The 16,432-nt window shown below is 39.0% G+C and overlaps 1 protein-coding gene across 1 annotated transcript in view; it reads right to left on the reverse strand.

The window, feature by feature from the left end:
• LOC140924125 (alpha-1,6-mannosylglycoprotein 6-beta-N-acetylglucosaminyltransferase A-like) overlaps nucleotides 1-16,432 on the reverse strand; it is a 28,777-nt gene that overhangs the window by 5,391 nt on the left and 6,954 nt on the right. The window contains exons 5-20 of the mRNA XM_073374143.1: nucleotides 15,809-15,913; nucleotides 12,950-13,039; nucleotides 11,374-11,472; nucleotides 10,657-10,749; nucleotides 10,141-10,215; nucleotides 9,618-9,791; nucleotides 9,009-9,178; nucleotides 8,299-8,433; nucleotides 7,915-8,054; nucleotides 7,516-7,640; nucleotides 6,505-6,576; nucleotides 5,064-5,159; nucleotides 4,311-4,394; nucleotides 3,452-3,514; nucleotides 3,087-3,203; nucleotides 331-405 (exon numbers count right to left, since the gene is read on the reverse strand). Coding sequence (XP_073230244.1) covers nucleotides 331-405; nucleotides 3,087-3,203; nucleotides 3,452-3,514; nucleotides 4,311-4,394; nucleotides 5,064-5,159; nucleotides 6,505-6,576; nucleotides 7,516-7,640; nucleotides 7,915-8,054; nucleotides 8,299-8,433; nucleotides 9,009-9,178; nucleotides 9,618-9,791; nucleotides 10,141-10,215; nucleotides 10,657-10,749; nucleotides 11,374-11,472; nucleotides 12,950-13,039; nucleotides 15,809-15,913 — 1,713 coding nt within the window. The remainder of the gene's footprint in view (nucleotides 1-330; nucleotides 406-3,086; nucleotides 3,204-3,451; nucleotides 3,515-4,310; nucleotides 4,395-5,063; nucleotides 5,160-6,504; nucleotides 6,577-7,515; nucleotides 7,641-7,914; nucleotides 8,055-8,298; nucleotides 8,434-9,008; nucleotides 9,179-9,617; nucleotides 9,792-10,140; nucleotides 10,216-10,656; nucleotides 10,750-11,373; nucleotides 11,473-12,949; nucleotides 13,040-15,808; nucleotides 15,914-16,432) is intronic.

A 16,432-nucleotide genomic window follows, 5' to 3' on the forward strand; every position in this document is an offset into this window, starting at 1 on the left:
TGATAGATTTCTCTATCCTTTTTTATACTTCAACTAGTGAAGCCCCTACCTTTTCATATAGCTGAATCCTGAAAAGGTACCCCTTTCGGACGGAGCCTCCCCGCATTGGCTATTATAAGAAGTACCCCCCCGGGACGATACGCCTCGGGTTCACTACACACATGTTGTTTAATGAACACTGACCCCAAGGGTATTTGGTAAAACGAGTTTTAAAATTGGCTTCTTCGATCGTATTTCTCTTAGTTATTTTTGTTTTCGTGATCACATCACACGCGGTTCCAAAGAAAAAAAATACAGTTTGTTAAAGCAGGTTTTGCTGTAATCACTGACCTGATTTTGAACCAAAGCACTGACCCTTTCTAACATTCCCTCATGGGTGAACTCAAAAGGCAGGTAAGGATCCACCTAAAACAAAAACACAGCGGTGAAGGTGAGAGCTAATAATGGGGAGCTTAAGCAAACACGGTTTTGAGCAACATATATCAACCGGAAGTGTTTTTTTTTCATTTCTTGGCAGTTGTTATGTCCAAATGTCCGGGCAAATCGTCTCTGCAAGAGTAAAGAGACTTAGCAATACGTATATGGTAGTGTCAAGGCATATTTATAAGGAAAAGGTCTCACTTCCGCTTAACGTGCATCCTTTGAAAAAGTCTTTGCTAAAGCTCTCTAATAGGCTGATTTAGTAACATAACGGGAACGTCAGTTGACAACGGCGCTCGCAAATCAAACAATTGGCTTGACTAATGGCAGAGCGGCAAATTGGGCACCGGAAGTCGTGTTTAGCCCTTTCCGCGCGTTTTCCCGTCGCCAACTGGCGTTCCCGTCCTGTTGCTAAATCAGCCTAATAACGAATACTACGCGCATTGGAGATGTTTTTTCTTTGTTTTGCTAAGCACAGCACTAGTTTTGACAATGTACACGGGATTAAACAGGATTGAGCAAGTTAAGTCTTTCCTTTCTTCCCACAAGTAACGAAAAAGAAGAAAACCACAGTCTTTTTTTCATTACTAGAACTAGAACACCTACTTATTCAAATAACATCTCAAAAATGTTTTATATCTACAACTAGAAATAACCAAAGGAAACCAAAGGTTATGGAATGCGGGTGAAATCTATGTAAACGCTCATTCTCCAACGCCATGCTTTACGTAAGTTTCACGTGATAGAAGGTCCGAACGCACATGATCACATTGGGTCCTATGCCTTCCATACATTATCAGTGGGACAGGGGTTTCATAAAGGTTTTGAACAAGAGGGCAAATGGCTTTGACACCTGGGAAAAGACTTGCCCTCCTAGGGGGGTCCGGGGCCATATATAACAGGGGGTTTCATTAAGGTTTTGAACAGGATGGCAACTGGGTCTGACATCCGAGCAAAGACTTGCCCTCCTAGGGGGGGCCGGGGGCATATGTAACAGGGGTTTCATTAAGGCCTTGAACCGGACGACAACTGGGTTTGACACCCGGGCAGAGACTTGCCCTCCTAGCGGGATCCGGAGACACATATAACAGGGGTTTCATTAAGGTTTCGAACAGGAAGGCAACTGGGTTTGACACCCGGGCAAAGACTTGCCCTCCTAGCGGGATCCGGGGACATATATAACAGGGGTTTCATTAAGGTTTTGAACAGGGCGGCAACTGGGTTTGACACCCGGGCAAAGACTTGCCCTCCTAGCGGGATCCGGGGACATATATAACAGGGGTTTCATTAAGGTTTTGAACAGGATGGCAACTGGGTTTGACACCCGGGCAAAGACTTGCCCTCCTAGCGGGATCCGGAGACATATATAACAGGGGTTTCATTAAGGTTTTGAACAGGATGGCAACTGGGTTTGACACCCGGGCAAAGACTTGCCCTCCTAGCGGGATCCGGGGACATATATAACAGGGGTTTCATTAAGGTTTTGAACAGGACGGCAACTGGGTTTGACACCCGGGCAAAGACTTGCCCTCCTAGCGGGATCCGGGGACATATATAACAGGGGTTTCATTAAGGTTTTGAACAGGACGGCAACTGGGTTTGACACCCGGGCAAAGACTTGCCCTCCTAGCGGGATCCGGGGACATATATAACAGGGGTTTCATTAAGGTTTTGAACAGGACGGCAACTGGGTTTGACACCCGGGCAAAGACTTGCCCTCCTAGCGGGATCCGGGGACATATATAACAGGGGTTTCATTAAGGTTTTGAACAGGATGGCAACTGGGTTTGACACCCGGGCAAAGACTTGCCCTCCTAGCGGGATCCGGGGACATATATAACAGGGGTTTCATTAAGGTTTTGAACAGGACGGCAACTGGGTTTGACACCCGGGCAGAGACTTGCCCTCCTAGCGGGATCCGGGGACATATATAACAGGGGTTTCATTAAGGTTTTGAACAGGAAGGCAACTGGGTCTGACACCGGGACGAAGAATTGGAAAGGCCGGGGGGGAAATCCAAACGAATGCTGGCTACATACATTCTGCGCATGTGTAAGTGTTACAACCTAGCTCCGGTTGTTCAAACGCTGGGTACCGCTATACACCAGGCCCCGGTTGTTCAAAAATTGGATAGCGCTATCCACCAGATAAATCGCTATCCAGCGGATAAGTATTTGGAAACCAATTTCGTTACTCATTGGATAGTGATTTATCCATCGGATAGCGATATCTACCTTTTAAACAACTGGGGCCAGATAAATCGCTATCCAGCGGATAAGTATTTGGAAACCAATTTCGTTACTCATTGGATAGTGATTTATCCATCGGATAGCGATATCTACCTTTTAAACAACTGGGGCCTGGAGATTAGGACTGCGGGCTTCTTTGGTCGCCCGCAGTAAAACAAAGAAAAACAAGAGAAACAAAATGAAAATTTCACTTTAATATTGTCCTTGTATTTAAGTAGGATAGTATTTATTTAAAATAATAAAATATATATATTTATATAACGTCTAATTTCTTTGTACTTGTATAGTTTTGTAGTAAATTATGTAGCCCGGCCTGCCTCGAATAGCCTCGCTAATTGCAGGCCAGTCCCAATGTATCTTTTGTTATATTTCCAAATTTAAATAAAGTTGAAAAGTTGAAAGATAATTTTAAAATACCTCTTTAAGCAAGATTTCCTTGACCACCTTCTCCACGTCTGATAAAACATTCACATCAACGGTGTAAACATGTGGCGCGCCAATGAACTCCTCACAATAAGGGTGTTGTGACGTCACCTGACACACGAAAGTGCATAAATTTTTTAAACGAGTTGTCCACAGCGAGCTCCTTCTCCTTCACTGGCTGCTCAGCAAAAGCTGTACTATATAAGCGCCTATGGCCCTGTAAAACTCCGGTATTTCTTTACTAAAGTTACCGGTAACGTACCACTTTTTTCCGACTGGTTCGGACACAGTTTCTCTGTGGTGTAAACGTGCCTTAATGATTTTCATTTTGAACGCTTTATTCTACAGATATCACTCACCAGTCTAAGTGTTGGCTTGCCTTTAAAGAAAACTGTATTTAGTCTGTTCTTTGGCGGATTAAACTGCAAAGATGACAACAACACAATAAACAAGTGTTGGTTAAAAGACTTTCAGACAATCTAGAAGCAAAATACCCATATCCAGTGTTAATCACAGGGAACCTTGGCCACAACTTAGAGGGTTTGTACTCTTTTGAGTTCTTCAAATTCCATGACTTTGCATGACTTTTTCTATGACCTTCGGTTTAGCTGTCACCTTCGAAACATTTTTAAATTTCGATTTTAGGGTTATTTTTTGACCAAGCGAAGCTCAACAGACACAAACTCTAGCGTCCAACAAAATGAACGCCATTATTAACGCGCTGTTTAATTTCTCGTCTTTATGTTACTGTACATTGCCCTCGATTTGACATCTGCAATAACTCATCTTCCAAACAAAACTTTACTTTTCCATGACTCTCCAGGACTGAGAAAAAAAAAATTATGAATTTCCAGGCCTAAAAGATGAAATTCTTAAATTCCATTAGCCTGAGAAAACAGCCGTCATTTCGCGACGCCAGAGGTGGTTTCCCTGCGAAATAACATCTGAGAAACGAGCATAGATATTGCATTCTGATGACGTGTCACTATCCAGATATGGGTAGTGCTTCTGATTGGTTGGAAAATGGCTTCAGCCAATCAGAAGCACTAGCCAGATCTGGGTAGTGACACGTCATCAGAATGGAATTTCTGCGCTTGTTTCTCAAACGTCATTTCGCCGGGAATCCAGTGGTGACGTCGCGAAGTGTCGGTTGTTTTCTCAGGCTAAAATTTCATGACTTTTCAAGCTTTCCCTTTCCCGTACGAACCCTCAACTTACCTTTGGATTTATGAAAAAGCACCCACTTGCAATGGCTTCTAGCGGAGCAGGTCCCTCGTACGGGAAGCCGATACCAACGAAAACCTGCGAGAAAAGGCAAGAACCGTTCCGAGATAAAAACAGAATTCAGGAAACTCTGTTTTCAGAACTTTAATTTGGTGAGAGTCAGTTTTAAAAGGCCTTTTAATATATGTATACGAGGAAATATTCACGTAACACCCATGTCGCACGGCAACGATTTGTAGCCAATCAGAGGCGCAAATGACGTTGGTTACGAGTGAGAAAAAGCGTTCGTCCAATCACAAGACGCGAATGACGCTTTTCCATTGCGGTGCAGGAGTTTCCCCGCCAGTTTTCGCGCCCCTTTTATCCTTGTACAACACGCTCTTGCCCAGAGGCAAGTTTTAAAATCATAACCTGTTGACTCGTAGTTTAGTTCCTGGCCCACAAAACAATGACTTTTGCTTCGTCAACTCATAGTTTCGTTGTATCATTTTCAAAATTACTGAATCTTTGATCTTGAATGAAAACATAGTAACACAAAAAAGCTTTCCGGGACCGAAAAGTTTACGGGACTTTCGAGAAACAGGCTCCTCAGCCGTCACAGTAACGATCCCACAAATCTTTGCGAAAGTTAACTCGCCCCAGTTTTCCGTCTCGTTTCTTAAGTAGGGAATGTAGTCATCCCCTGAGACCTTCATTGGAAAACCAAAACAAACAAGCTAAAGAGGTCTATTAGGAGATTATTCTTACCATGGATTCATTTAAAAGCTTCCGGACCTCTGCGGGAGTAACAACTCCATGATTTATCACAAAACTTGGTAAATGCTGTGCTACATTACCAGGAGTCTACAATAGAAATAGCAAACACACAAGCAAATCATGAGACCATCAATAGCTTAAACATCAAGAACGTGTTGTTGATGTTATTATGTACAAGGTGATTCTAAGGCCCTGTTCACGCTAATGCGTTTCAAAAGGGTGCGTTCTCGAAGTCATCGAAAACGCATCGATCCATTCCCGTCCACACTACCGTTTTCGTTTTGATGCATTTTCGACTGGCTGCCCGTTGGAAAAATTATACGGAAAGAGATTTCTACTGAGTGTTGGAAAACGATAGAATTTGCACGTTGTTAAACTCTATGCGAATGCTACAAACACGCGCCTCCGATATTTTCGGGTCATCGTTTTCATTTTGATGTGTTTTGTACGGACTGTCCACACTAATACGATATGAATAACGCAGAGAGTGGTGCGATGAGTGCTAAATCGGAAAATAGTATATGAACCGGTTTACGGGTACTATTCTCGATTTAGCACCACCGATTTTCTCCAATTTTACTATTCTGCGATTAAGAAAACTTGTATTAAAGACAATTCTCCGATTATAAGGTTCCTTGGATTTTTCCGATTCGACTACTCTACAACAGTAGTGTGCTATTGTCCGATTTTACACATATAGGTGGTTTTCATGCAATCTCGGGAGACACAAATAACAATGGTGAAATGAACAAATGCTGGTGGACAAACAAAGCGAGCTAATGAGCGATCTTTTGTTTACCGTCCACCAGCAAGGCGGCGATGACGTAACGTGAAAACCACCTATCGCAACAAGTCTTGAACTGTACGAAATAATCGTACGATCGGAACTGAATTTTCATATGGATCACAACTCCTATTATACTATTCTCCGATTTAACACTTATCACAACCTTCTGTCAAATTCATCTCCTTTGGATAAACTTATCAAGGCACGCTTTGAATTTCCAATCATCACTGTGTTACTGGCAACAAACATAACGGAACTCTAGTCAAGATCCTAAAATTACCCGGCTGATAATGTATCAAAAAATTAGTAAAATCAAACTAGTGGGGTATCATCAATGCTGCATTCTGATTGGTTAAGCTACTACTAGGCTATTTGTTATAGCCCACTTGTAGCGAAAAGCGCGGGCTTTTTGGCGGCAAAAAATGATTAAAGTTTAGCTTTAACTAGCCAAAGTTTTTTTATTCTCGACATTTTTGACCAACTTGTTGGATTTTACTCAAACAATTATTCCTCTCGCCCTCATGGCCTCTGAGTCAATAGCCCATTCGGCCTTCGGCCTCATGGGCTATTGACTCAGAGCCCATTCGGGATCGAGGAATAATTGTTAATTAATCTCAAAGGGACAAAATTTAGATTTTTACTTACCCCTCCCCCGACAGTAGCATGGACTTCTAGATATTTATTTATAACTTCAAGAAAACCTTTGTTTCGTAAATCCTGCAAAAGCAAAAAAAAAAAAAACTTGGTATAGTTATGTGTCTCTATCTAGATAAGAAGAAACTTCCCTTGTAAAAAATAAATACAGCCCATAATTTTCCATTGTCTACGTTCTTATAGTCCACGTCAGAACATTGCGCTTAAACGAATCTCGGCTTCCAATTGACCTAGGAACATTTTGGTCAACTCTTATTTCCATCCGCCAAAATGACGTTGACAGATTAATTATTCTTACACAAGGTAAGGGTTAGGGTTAGGGTTAGGGTTAGGATTAGGTTAGGGTTAGAGTTGTTGCTATATATATTCAAATCAAACTATTTACTGTCAGCAAATCCTCGGTGGTGTAGGGGTTAAAGTGATGCACTGCAGAGCCGATTCTCCGAGATCGAATCCTACTCGTATTATGCCGAATTTTTTTTCCCTTAAAAATTGAAGAGACTTAGGCTTTTATGAATAGAAATTTCACGAGACAGAGGAATTTCATGTAAGAAAAGTGAAATGTCTTGTGAGAGCCACTGAGAGGAAAATGTCAATTTGGCGGATGGAAACAAGTGACGATCGAGCATTTTGACGTTATTTCTATTGGGTATATGAGAGTAAATGAATAAAACTTTGTTGTCTATTTGGTAACCCGTTAAGTCGCTAGAGTGACCAATTTCGGTTTCTGGGAAACTGCCCACCTACCCCTCCCCTAATCCAACATTTTGCCCTAAGTGAAAAGTAAGTGCTAATGTTGACTTAGGGGAGGGGTAGGTGAGCAGTTTCCCAGAAACCTAAATTGATCCCATCAAATTTCCCGAACAATATAAAGGAAAAATGCTTTGATCTTGTAAAAATTCTCTCAAACCCTTTTTCAAGGAAATGTATTGAGATTAGTCTGGAGAATTATCATGTTGATCTTGGGGCTTGAAGGGTGAAGTAAATGGTGCACCTCCTCACCTTCCACATATTAAAGTGTTTGCCATACACCAATGCTTTAGCTTTCCGCCTTGTTCTGTTGGATACTTTTATGGGTGTCTCAGCATTCACCACAAAACCGAGGAATGTGTTGTCTGGACTGTGAGCTATGAAGCAAAGAGTTGGAAATAAAATATTGAAATTTGATGAAATCCTATGGTGTGACCATTCAAATGAAAGCTACTGAGCAGTACGTTCCTGTGGTACTGTTTATTATGCTGTACAAGGTGGTTCTAACTTTTGTGACTGTGGATGAAATCATATGGTGTGACCATTCAAATGAAGGCTACTGAGCAATACTTTCCTGTGATACTATTTATCACGCTGTTTAAATAGTTCTTGAGTCGTTTGGTTACACCCGTATTTGGTACATAAACTTACGGAACATAGTCTGGTATTGTCGCAAGTTAAGGTTGTGTCTTCCAAACATTCCCATAGGTCCTCCGGGGATATTTTCTTTGTACAAATCAGAGTTGAACTGTGCCTCAGTACCAAACGAGTCTACTACACGCAACTTGCACCTGAAAACAAAAACAGGTTATGTAACAGCAAATAACATTTTAGTCACTATGTAAAATTCATAAATAAGATTACTATTACAGTTGAACCTTCACTAACGGCCAACTGCTTTGATCTTTTATTAAATTCTCTCAACTAGTTCTTTAAGGAAATGTAACGAGAAGAGTCTGGAGAATTTGTATGTGGATATTGGGGCTAACAGCCTTAAGTTCTATTATGTAGCACAGAGGATTCTTCTGTTCTTACTTGAACTGTGGTAACAGAGCCCCAGTCTTGGTAGTAACCTGTTTCAGTCCAATGTAATCCAAATAAACTAGATCAAGATCCCCACGCATTTCCTGAGGGCATAGTTTTTTCACAGAGGCGGCACCTCCTAGGGCCCTAGAAAAAATGAAATAAAATGATTGTAATAACTATTTTAAATATTGGGGATTTTACAAACTCACTCGGCAAACAGAGCCTTCATTTGTCTTTCCTTGTTTTACTTTTGGGAAGTAAAAAAAGTAACTGTTGGTAAAATTGATAACTATTGAGTCTGCATGTTAGAGTGATTTTCGTATCACCTTGAAATGAAAACACGCGAACAAAACAGAAACAACAAAATAGAGCCGAATATAGCGATATGTTTGGTTTATCGAACGGACACAAAGGCGCGTAACATTTGGTTGGTTAAGTGAACGCTCGGCTGAAAAAACGTCGTGCCTGAGAACTTTCTAGAAATCAACCGATACTTCGCTTTGACGTCATGCTGCAACACGATTGGCCAATCGAACAATGCCTTTTCCATATTAGGGTTTTCTTTGGCGGGAAAACGAAGAGGCCATGTTTTGATCTTTTCATCCACTGGCTGATAACACAAATAACGAACACTTACAGAAACCACTTTTCACGTTATATGAAAATCGCTCTATTAAAAGGTGCAGTAAACACACTGTGCTGTCATGTAGCCTGGTTACCTTTGCATAGTAGTTAAGTCGGCGCTGACGGTTATATCATGTCCCAGGATATATAGAGATGTTATGAGGTCACTCCACTGTACTAATTCACCCAACGGACCCCCTTTGGTTGCCTCCTCAGCAAAGTGCATCTTATCCTCATTAGCCAGCACACCAATATGAATCAAAATCTAAAAAACAACAGTACCATGGGGTAACAGTCAAAAACCGCGAACTCTTTTGACCTCTTCAATTCCATGACTTTTTCCATGACCTTTTTTAGTTTTCCAAGACCTTAGGTTTAGCTGTTGCTTTCAAAATATTTTAGGACTTTCCTTGTTTTAGGGTATTTTTGGACCTTACACTCCCTTCTCGACAGTTCAATGCAAACTCTGGTGTTCACCAAAATGCGTGCCGTTCGCACTTTTCAGTCTCTTCTCTCTATCTTACAATGTCCTTACTTTGTCATTGGCAGTAACTAAGCTATCAAACAAAACTTCAATTTCCATGACTTTCAAGGAACGACTATTAAATTCCATGACTGTCCAGACCTGGAAACTGAAATGCTTAAATTCCATGAATTTCCAGGTTTTCCATGACCTGTACAAACCCTAAGAGTGTTGCCACTACCTTCTTCTGTACTGTGTTTGACAACTTCCTCTTCTTTTTTAGAGATGAAAAAGCAGCTTGCCAGCGTGGCCACATTGCTCGTATTCGACGTTTGATCCATTCAAATTTCAATGGTTTGTCAGCTTGTAGTAAATCTAAAAGGTTTTCAACATTACCAGTAGCTCTTGATAAGTCCTGCAAACAATGAATAGAGTAAGACTCATGTAAATGCATGGTCAGTAAAAAGGCTCCATGGAATAACATCCCTATTTTCTGTACCTCTCATTTCCCCTTTGGATGGGACTCTTTTATATGGTTTTTGGAGCTCTTCAATAATAATTTATTATTTATTACCATGTGACAGGAGATTTTGACAGGGAACTGATTTTTTTTCTCTTGTGGAAACAATTGCTTGCAATTTTCGATTGTAGACTTTAGTGCAGGAACTAATTTCACAGAATGATACAGTTGTTTCTCTATGATATGAAAAAGAGTAATTTTCATGGGTTTGTTTTAAAAAAATAAGACAATAGAAATTGCTTACTGGTTTTTCCTTCAATTTAGGAGAAACTTTTATCTTCAACTTCTTACCAGGCAAAAGAGGGCACCATCTCTCCACCTGTGAAATTTAAGTTAAAAAAAAAATCTGTCAAATAAATATTACATGGGAATTTTGACTGTGGAGCGACTTTGTTTCAAATGTAAAACTTCTCATGTGCCGAACATAATGCATAAATTACTAAAATATATTTTCTCTTGTAAGCATTTTAGTCTATTGAACATTGGGAAAATGAATTGAGTCTGACTAATAATATTAAGGTGGACGTCAGAATCAACTGTCAAACTTATATCATTTGGGTTGACCTGAATAGGTATTAAGTTTCTGGTACACGAAAAGATCGACATTTAAACTGGGCCTAAAATGTTAGAGAAGCAAAATGAATCAGGGTCATCAACATTAGCAAGGTCTGTTGTCTTAAAGAGGTTAGCGAAATGGACAAATTTACAGTCAATACTCAATTTTATGATCATGCAGGAATTTATAATGTTGTAAACTTACCTCACTTAAATAAACAATAAAGGAGCAAATACTTCCGTTTACCCCATGATCTTTTTCATAACACGGGTCAGACTTCCAAAACTGCCTCATCCACTGAAATAAAAATAGGTGGACAAGTCATGATTAAGCACAGTCATTTTTCAGCCATTATTTTTTTTTAGACCTGTAGTTTTAAACTGACCTGAGTATCTCCAAAGTTATTTCCTTTAGAAAGTGGCAAACTTTCAGGTTTTTTTTTTTAAAAAAAAAGACAACAACAACAACAACAACAACAAAACTTGTAAAAGCGTGTTTTGTTTTCTTGTTTCCAGATTTGCTTCTGTTTCTGGTTTGCTGTGTTGGTTAGAATGTTTATATATGAGTTCCTTTGAAATTAGCGTTTTTAAATGATTAACAGAATTGCCACTTTAGTATTTTCTATTGAATTAATTATATTTTTTTGCAATTTTACCACTTTTTAAAAGGGCTCCCTCATTGCCACGAACAGGTCTCAACGACTAAAACATATACCATCATCAAAATACATATGTTTCTCTTGGCTTTCTTTTAATTCATATTATAGCAAAAGTGCGCAATGACAGTAACAATATTATAACATTGCTTGGAAGTCAGTGCAAAACTCTGTTGCCTCCCAGTAACAATGATAATGAATCAAAGCAACTTCAACAAGTTACCTGCAAAACTTAAGTAAAGATATAAAAATAATAATAAATTTACAGCAATTTTGCTTGGGCAGTCTGGATATTCCTTGCTGTTAGGGATTTGACAGTCATCTTTCCTTTGACGACCAAGACGTAGAGGACAGAAATGCTCCACCTAAACATGCATGTTCAGATACTTATTAGAAAGAAAAGAGACAGGCCAGAGGCATAGATTGATGCATTGTAACAAAAAAATTGTAAATTGTAATTTGTTTACCCACGGATCACTAAGGAGTTCATAAGAACTCGTTGAAATGTGTCCGTACGTTCCAGATCAAATTGGAATTTGAAAGTGTTGGTTTTTAAGGAGAGGGGAAAACCGGAGTACCTGGAGAAAAACCTCTCAGAGCAAGGGAGAGAACCAACAACAAACTCAACCCACTTATGGCGTTGACGCCAGGATTCGAACCCGGGCCACATTGGTGGGAGGCGAGTGCTCTCACCACTGCGCCACCCTTGCTCCTTGCATAAAACATATTTTTTCAATAGAGAGCTTACACAACGACGACAGCAACGTCAACAAGAACAGCCAAAAAGCAAAATTGGCTTAGATTGGTAAAACAATTCTGCACTTACATCACACTTTGTGTACATTTCTTTGCCGTCACTGCATGACTATGGCATGAAAATACCTACATGTAATTTCATGTTTTGTGGAGAACATGATGTAAACACAAGACTGACTTTCTTTTTCTTTTCCTCAACTTCAACACAGTCTTTTAGAATTCAACCCCAGAAAAAAATGCCCACGTTTGTCCAGTTGAACGAGATGGAATAAGCGCGATAAAGTTTGAAGCAGTGCAAATTCACTTTTTAAGTGAAGTTTTCGTAGCTGTCACCATCGTCGTTGCTTAAGCTCCGTCATAAATGCTGGTGGATGTGGGTTGGAGGATAAAGTGAAGAGCAGGGAGGGGAGGGTTCTTGGCAAACCAAGTAATATACAATAGAATCCTGATTTCTCGAGCTCTTGGGCTTTCGAAATCCCTGATAATTTGAGCCAAACATAACTTCCCTTCACCACTCAAACACTATTTTCAAACCTCCTGATAATTTGAACCCACTTGCTTTTCCCCAGGTGGTTCGAAAAATTGGGATTCCGCTGTAAAAGCAGAAAAAAGTTCAGTATTGATAACATTACTCTGTTCATTTCATTGAACCTTCATGCTGAATAATGATTCAAGCTACACAATTGCATAAACTAACTGACAGCCAAGACTGCAAAGCTGTGTTGTCTGAAAACAACATCAGAATTATCTGATCTGCAATGGGGACAAAGTATTTATGAAAGGGGAGAGGGCAGTCACCCAAGGAGCCCAAAGAATTGCCACTACAGCAATGACGAATGCACATTACATTGCTCATAGAATTTACCACTAACTTTGAACATTGAGGCTGCATATTAAAAAAATTCCCCTATCATTCGAACCTTTCTGAGCAATCAGACATCCATGCATTGGGACATCAAAATGTCAAGTCCCTCTGAGTTTACTGCTGCAAAATAACCTCCTCATAAAGAAGAAAAGTCCTCTTGTGTAAGCGACCACATAAGTCATGTCACAATAATGCAACAAATCTTAGGTCTTAATACTAACCTCACTAAGATAGTCCAGAAATGAGCACAAACTTCCATCAACACCATGGCTAGCATATAAAGGATCTGATCTCCAAAACTGTTCCATCCACTGTTTTTGGTGGAATTCAAAATAAATTTAACATAATATAAACTGATAGTATTTCAAGTTATTATTACCACAAAATATTACCAAAGCCAACCGGCAATCGTCGTATCAAGGCTGCTGTCTAAGAAAAATTTTGGGAGCTGTTCAGGCTCCTTGAATATAAAGTTAGGAGACAGAGCCACATTTCTAGGAGCCCATGGATCGATAAGATAAGCAGATAAAGTAAGCAGATTAACTCAAAACTTGATTCATGTGTACCTCGAAACTCGATTTGTTTGAGTTTTGAATTTCCAGTAACGTGCTTGTTTGTTTAATTTACTTTTAGCAGCATAAATTTTTTGCCTACAGTCAATGTTAACAAACATTTTTGTTTCAAAAGTGCCAAATGAGCAGGCCGGAATTCTGTCATTCCTTCACTAGAAGTAAGGGAATGTTTAAAATTTTAGTCGCCCCCGAGGAAATCATAAGAGCCACTGGCAACTGAAGCGCCCGTTAGGTAGCAGCCTTGCATATATGTATGAAAGGACCCTCCTTGGACAAACTCTACCTCTAGTTCTGTGATTTGGCCCTTGGACTGCTTCAGTGATTTTTACATGCCTTGAACTATATGTAGTTGTTCTGACTTTATTTTCAGGTGGATTTTAGCAGCAGCTTGCATCAAATCTACAGATTGTTTAGCTGTAAAATCCCTGTGTTTTGTCACCTGTGGAGCTTTATCAAGGAATTGTACTCGGTGTGATTCTCTTCAACTGACCTTTAACATGGATCAAAACTCATATTTTTCTGAAGATAAATCTTCAAGCAAAGGAAAACAAGTTCTAATGGCTCATAATGGCAATTGACTAGAAACAATTTGGTAAAATATTGACAATAAAACCCATTTTATATTTTACTGCTGTATTTAGAAGAGCACTCTATGATGAACATTTTGGTATATAGTTAACAGTCCGGAATATCCCTAAATTTAAGGACAGGGCCAACTGGTCAAGTGACACTTTTCAACCAATGAGAGGGCGCGCTTGTGTTTATCAACAAACAAATCAAAACATCGCCCCAGTGATCAAAAATTTTCAAAACAACGGACGGAGGCGGACAGAATCAGTCATCGTTTCGAGGCTCTCAGGCATATTTTAAAGACTTTTCATGAGGCATACACAATTTTTTTAAGTGGACAGCGTATCGGAAGCGATATTGGAAGTGCCTCGTGAAATATTCAGCACATTTTATGGCTTATTTCTTCTTTTATCCTTTAAACAACGCGATGTATAGGCGAGATTTTAGTCGGTTTTCAAGGTAGGTGAACAAGTGTCTATTATTTTTTTCGATTCACAGATTTTTTATGAAGTTCTAGATATTTTTCCTCGATTGTCCTATCGATTAACTTTTATCATGTTGAATGTGGGGACGGTAGACAACCTAGAATTTTGGTAGACAATTTTTGAATTCCGAGGTCCAAAACACGTACGTTTTTCACTCCCGGGTTTCTCACAGAGCCGTGTTATTACTTTTCTTCGCATTCGTACGAGCCTTTGCCTTTTTTCTTTTCAAGGCCAAAACAACTTTATTAGTCTTATGGATATTCACGTCCAACATTTCGCCTCACTTTGCCGAATTTGCGGGGATGAAATTTGAAGATCATAAGCGCAACGTAGATACTAACCGCTTTGTTTCTGAAATTCACTAATCTGGAAAGATTTAATGTTGTTGCATTCTCCAAATGTTCATCCACCGTTAAAAAACAATAAAAGAAACAAGGCAAATCTCAATTGTAAATGATGTATTTCGCTACTCATTGAACATGCACTGATTATTTGGGATAAAATTAAAACATTGCAGGTACTACAGCAAGCAAAGAAAGCATCAGATGCATGAAGTCAACACGAAACAACACAAAACACAAACAAGAAAAATTAATAAATTTGAACTACTTTCTATTCTTGTTATGATGACTGATTCTTTGATTCTTGTCCTGTAGAAGTTAATAGGTAGTACTAATCCTGTTTTGTATGATCTCAACAAATTTTCACACTCTCTCTAACATGTCTAAGGCTATTTTTCATGGGACTAGTTTGCTTCTATCAAAAATCTTGCAAGCCATGCCAGTGAAGCCACGAACTGCGCGATCGGTCTGGAATCAGTTAGAACACCCCAATGATTCGTTCCTTGCAATGATTAACGCTCTTATTCTCTTACATGAAATGTTTTCTTTGAAATATTAAATGTGAAACCTAGACGAGTACTGTAAGCTCATCTTTAATTCTGTCCGACTCCGTCCGTTGTTTTGAAAATTTTTGATCACTGGGGCGATGTTTTGATTTGTTTGTTGATAAACACAAGCGCGCCATCTCATTGGTTGAAAAGTGTCGCGTGACCAGTTGGCCCTGTCCTTAAATTTAGGGATATTCCGGACTGGTTAATAGCCGTGGGAGTATTTAAGCACAGAAGCTGATACCATATTTTCACAACACAGCTGCAGTGATAAATTTTTCCAAAAGAATTTGCCGGTTAAACGGTAAATTAATATAGATATAATTGCCATGAAAAAAGCCCATAAACAAATTAAAAATAACAAAAATGCAAAACAAATGCATTATAACATACATGTATATGGCCTTAATTGTTTTTTTTTTTAAAAAAACACCACAAATTTTGCGGAACTCTTGGGCTGTTTTTAAGTCTGACAATAATAACTTCTTCCCAATAATATGGAGTTATTGGTCAACAAATTAAATAGTTAGATAAATCAATAAAATAACAATTATACAAACTTACCTTGACTTTGCTACCACAGTTAGGAAAAGCAGAATCTGAAGGGATGGTACAGACCTCCTGCTCATCTGTACCTTTTGGAATAACCATGGGACACCACTGTTCTACCTGTAAATTAATGAACTCATGAGGCCCAATTCAAATTCCCCACTAGTATAGGCACTATATAAATATTTTATTATTATTATTATTATTATTATTATTATTATTATTATCATTATTATTATTATTATTAAATTCTCCAGACTGATCTCCACACATTTACGTATATGTTGCAGTTAATTTTTTATTTTAGTTAATTTTTGTTTTTCCTTTATTTCAAATTCATTAGCATACATTACCATACCCCAAAACAATACAAAAATAAAAATTAACTGAGATAAAAAATTAACTACAACATATACAATTAGCTGAGAGAATCTGATAAAAGATCAGAGCATTTTCCTTTGGTGATCATTATATTGATTCTCATAACCTGTTCTCTTGATTCCCTATTGATTAATGGTTAGGAGAAAATTGATGCTAGCTACTTTTTGGATTTAAAGGGTTAATATTCCCTTCAATCAGCCATTGAAACAGCCCTTTTCAAGATAAAATGTAGCTTATATAAGCAACTACAACAGTGAA

The sequence above is a fragment of the Porites lutea genome, chromosome 14 (genome assembly GCF_958299795.1).
Source record: "Porites lutea chromosome 14, jaPorLute2.1, whole genome shotgun sequence".
In the NCBI taxonomy this organism is placed as follows: Eukaryota; Metazoa; Cnidaria; class Anthozoa; order Scleractinia; family Poritidae; genus Porites; species Porites lutea.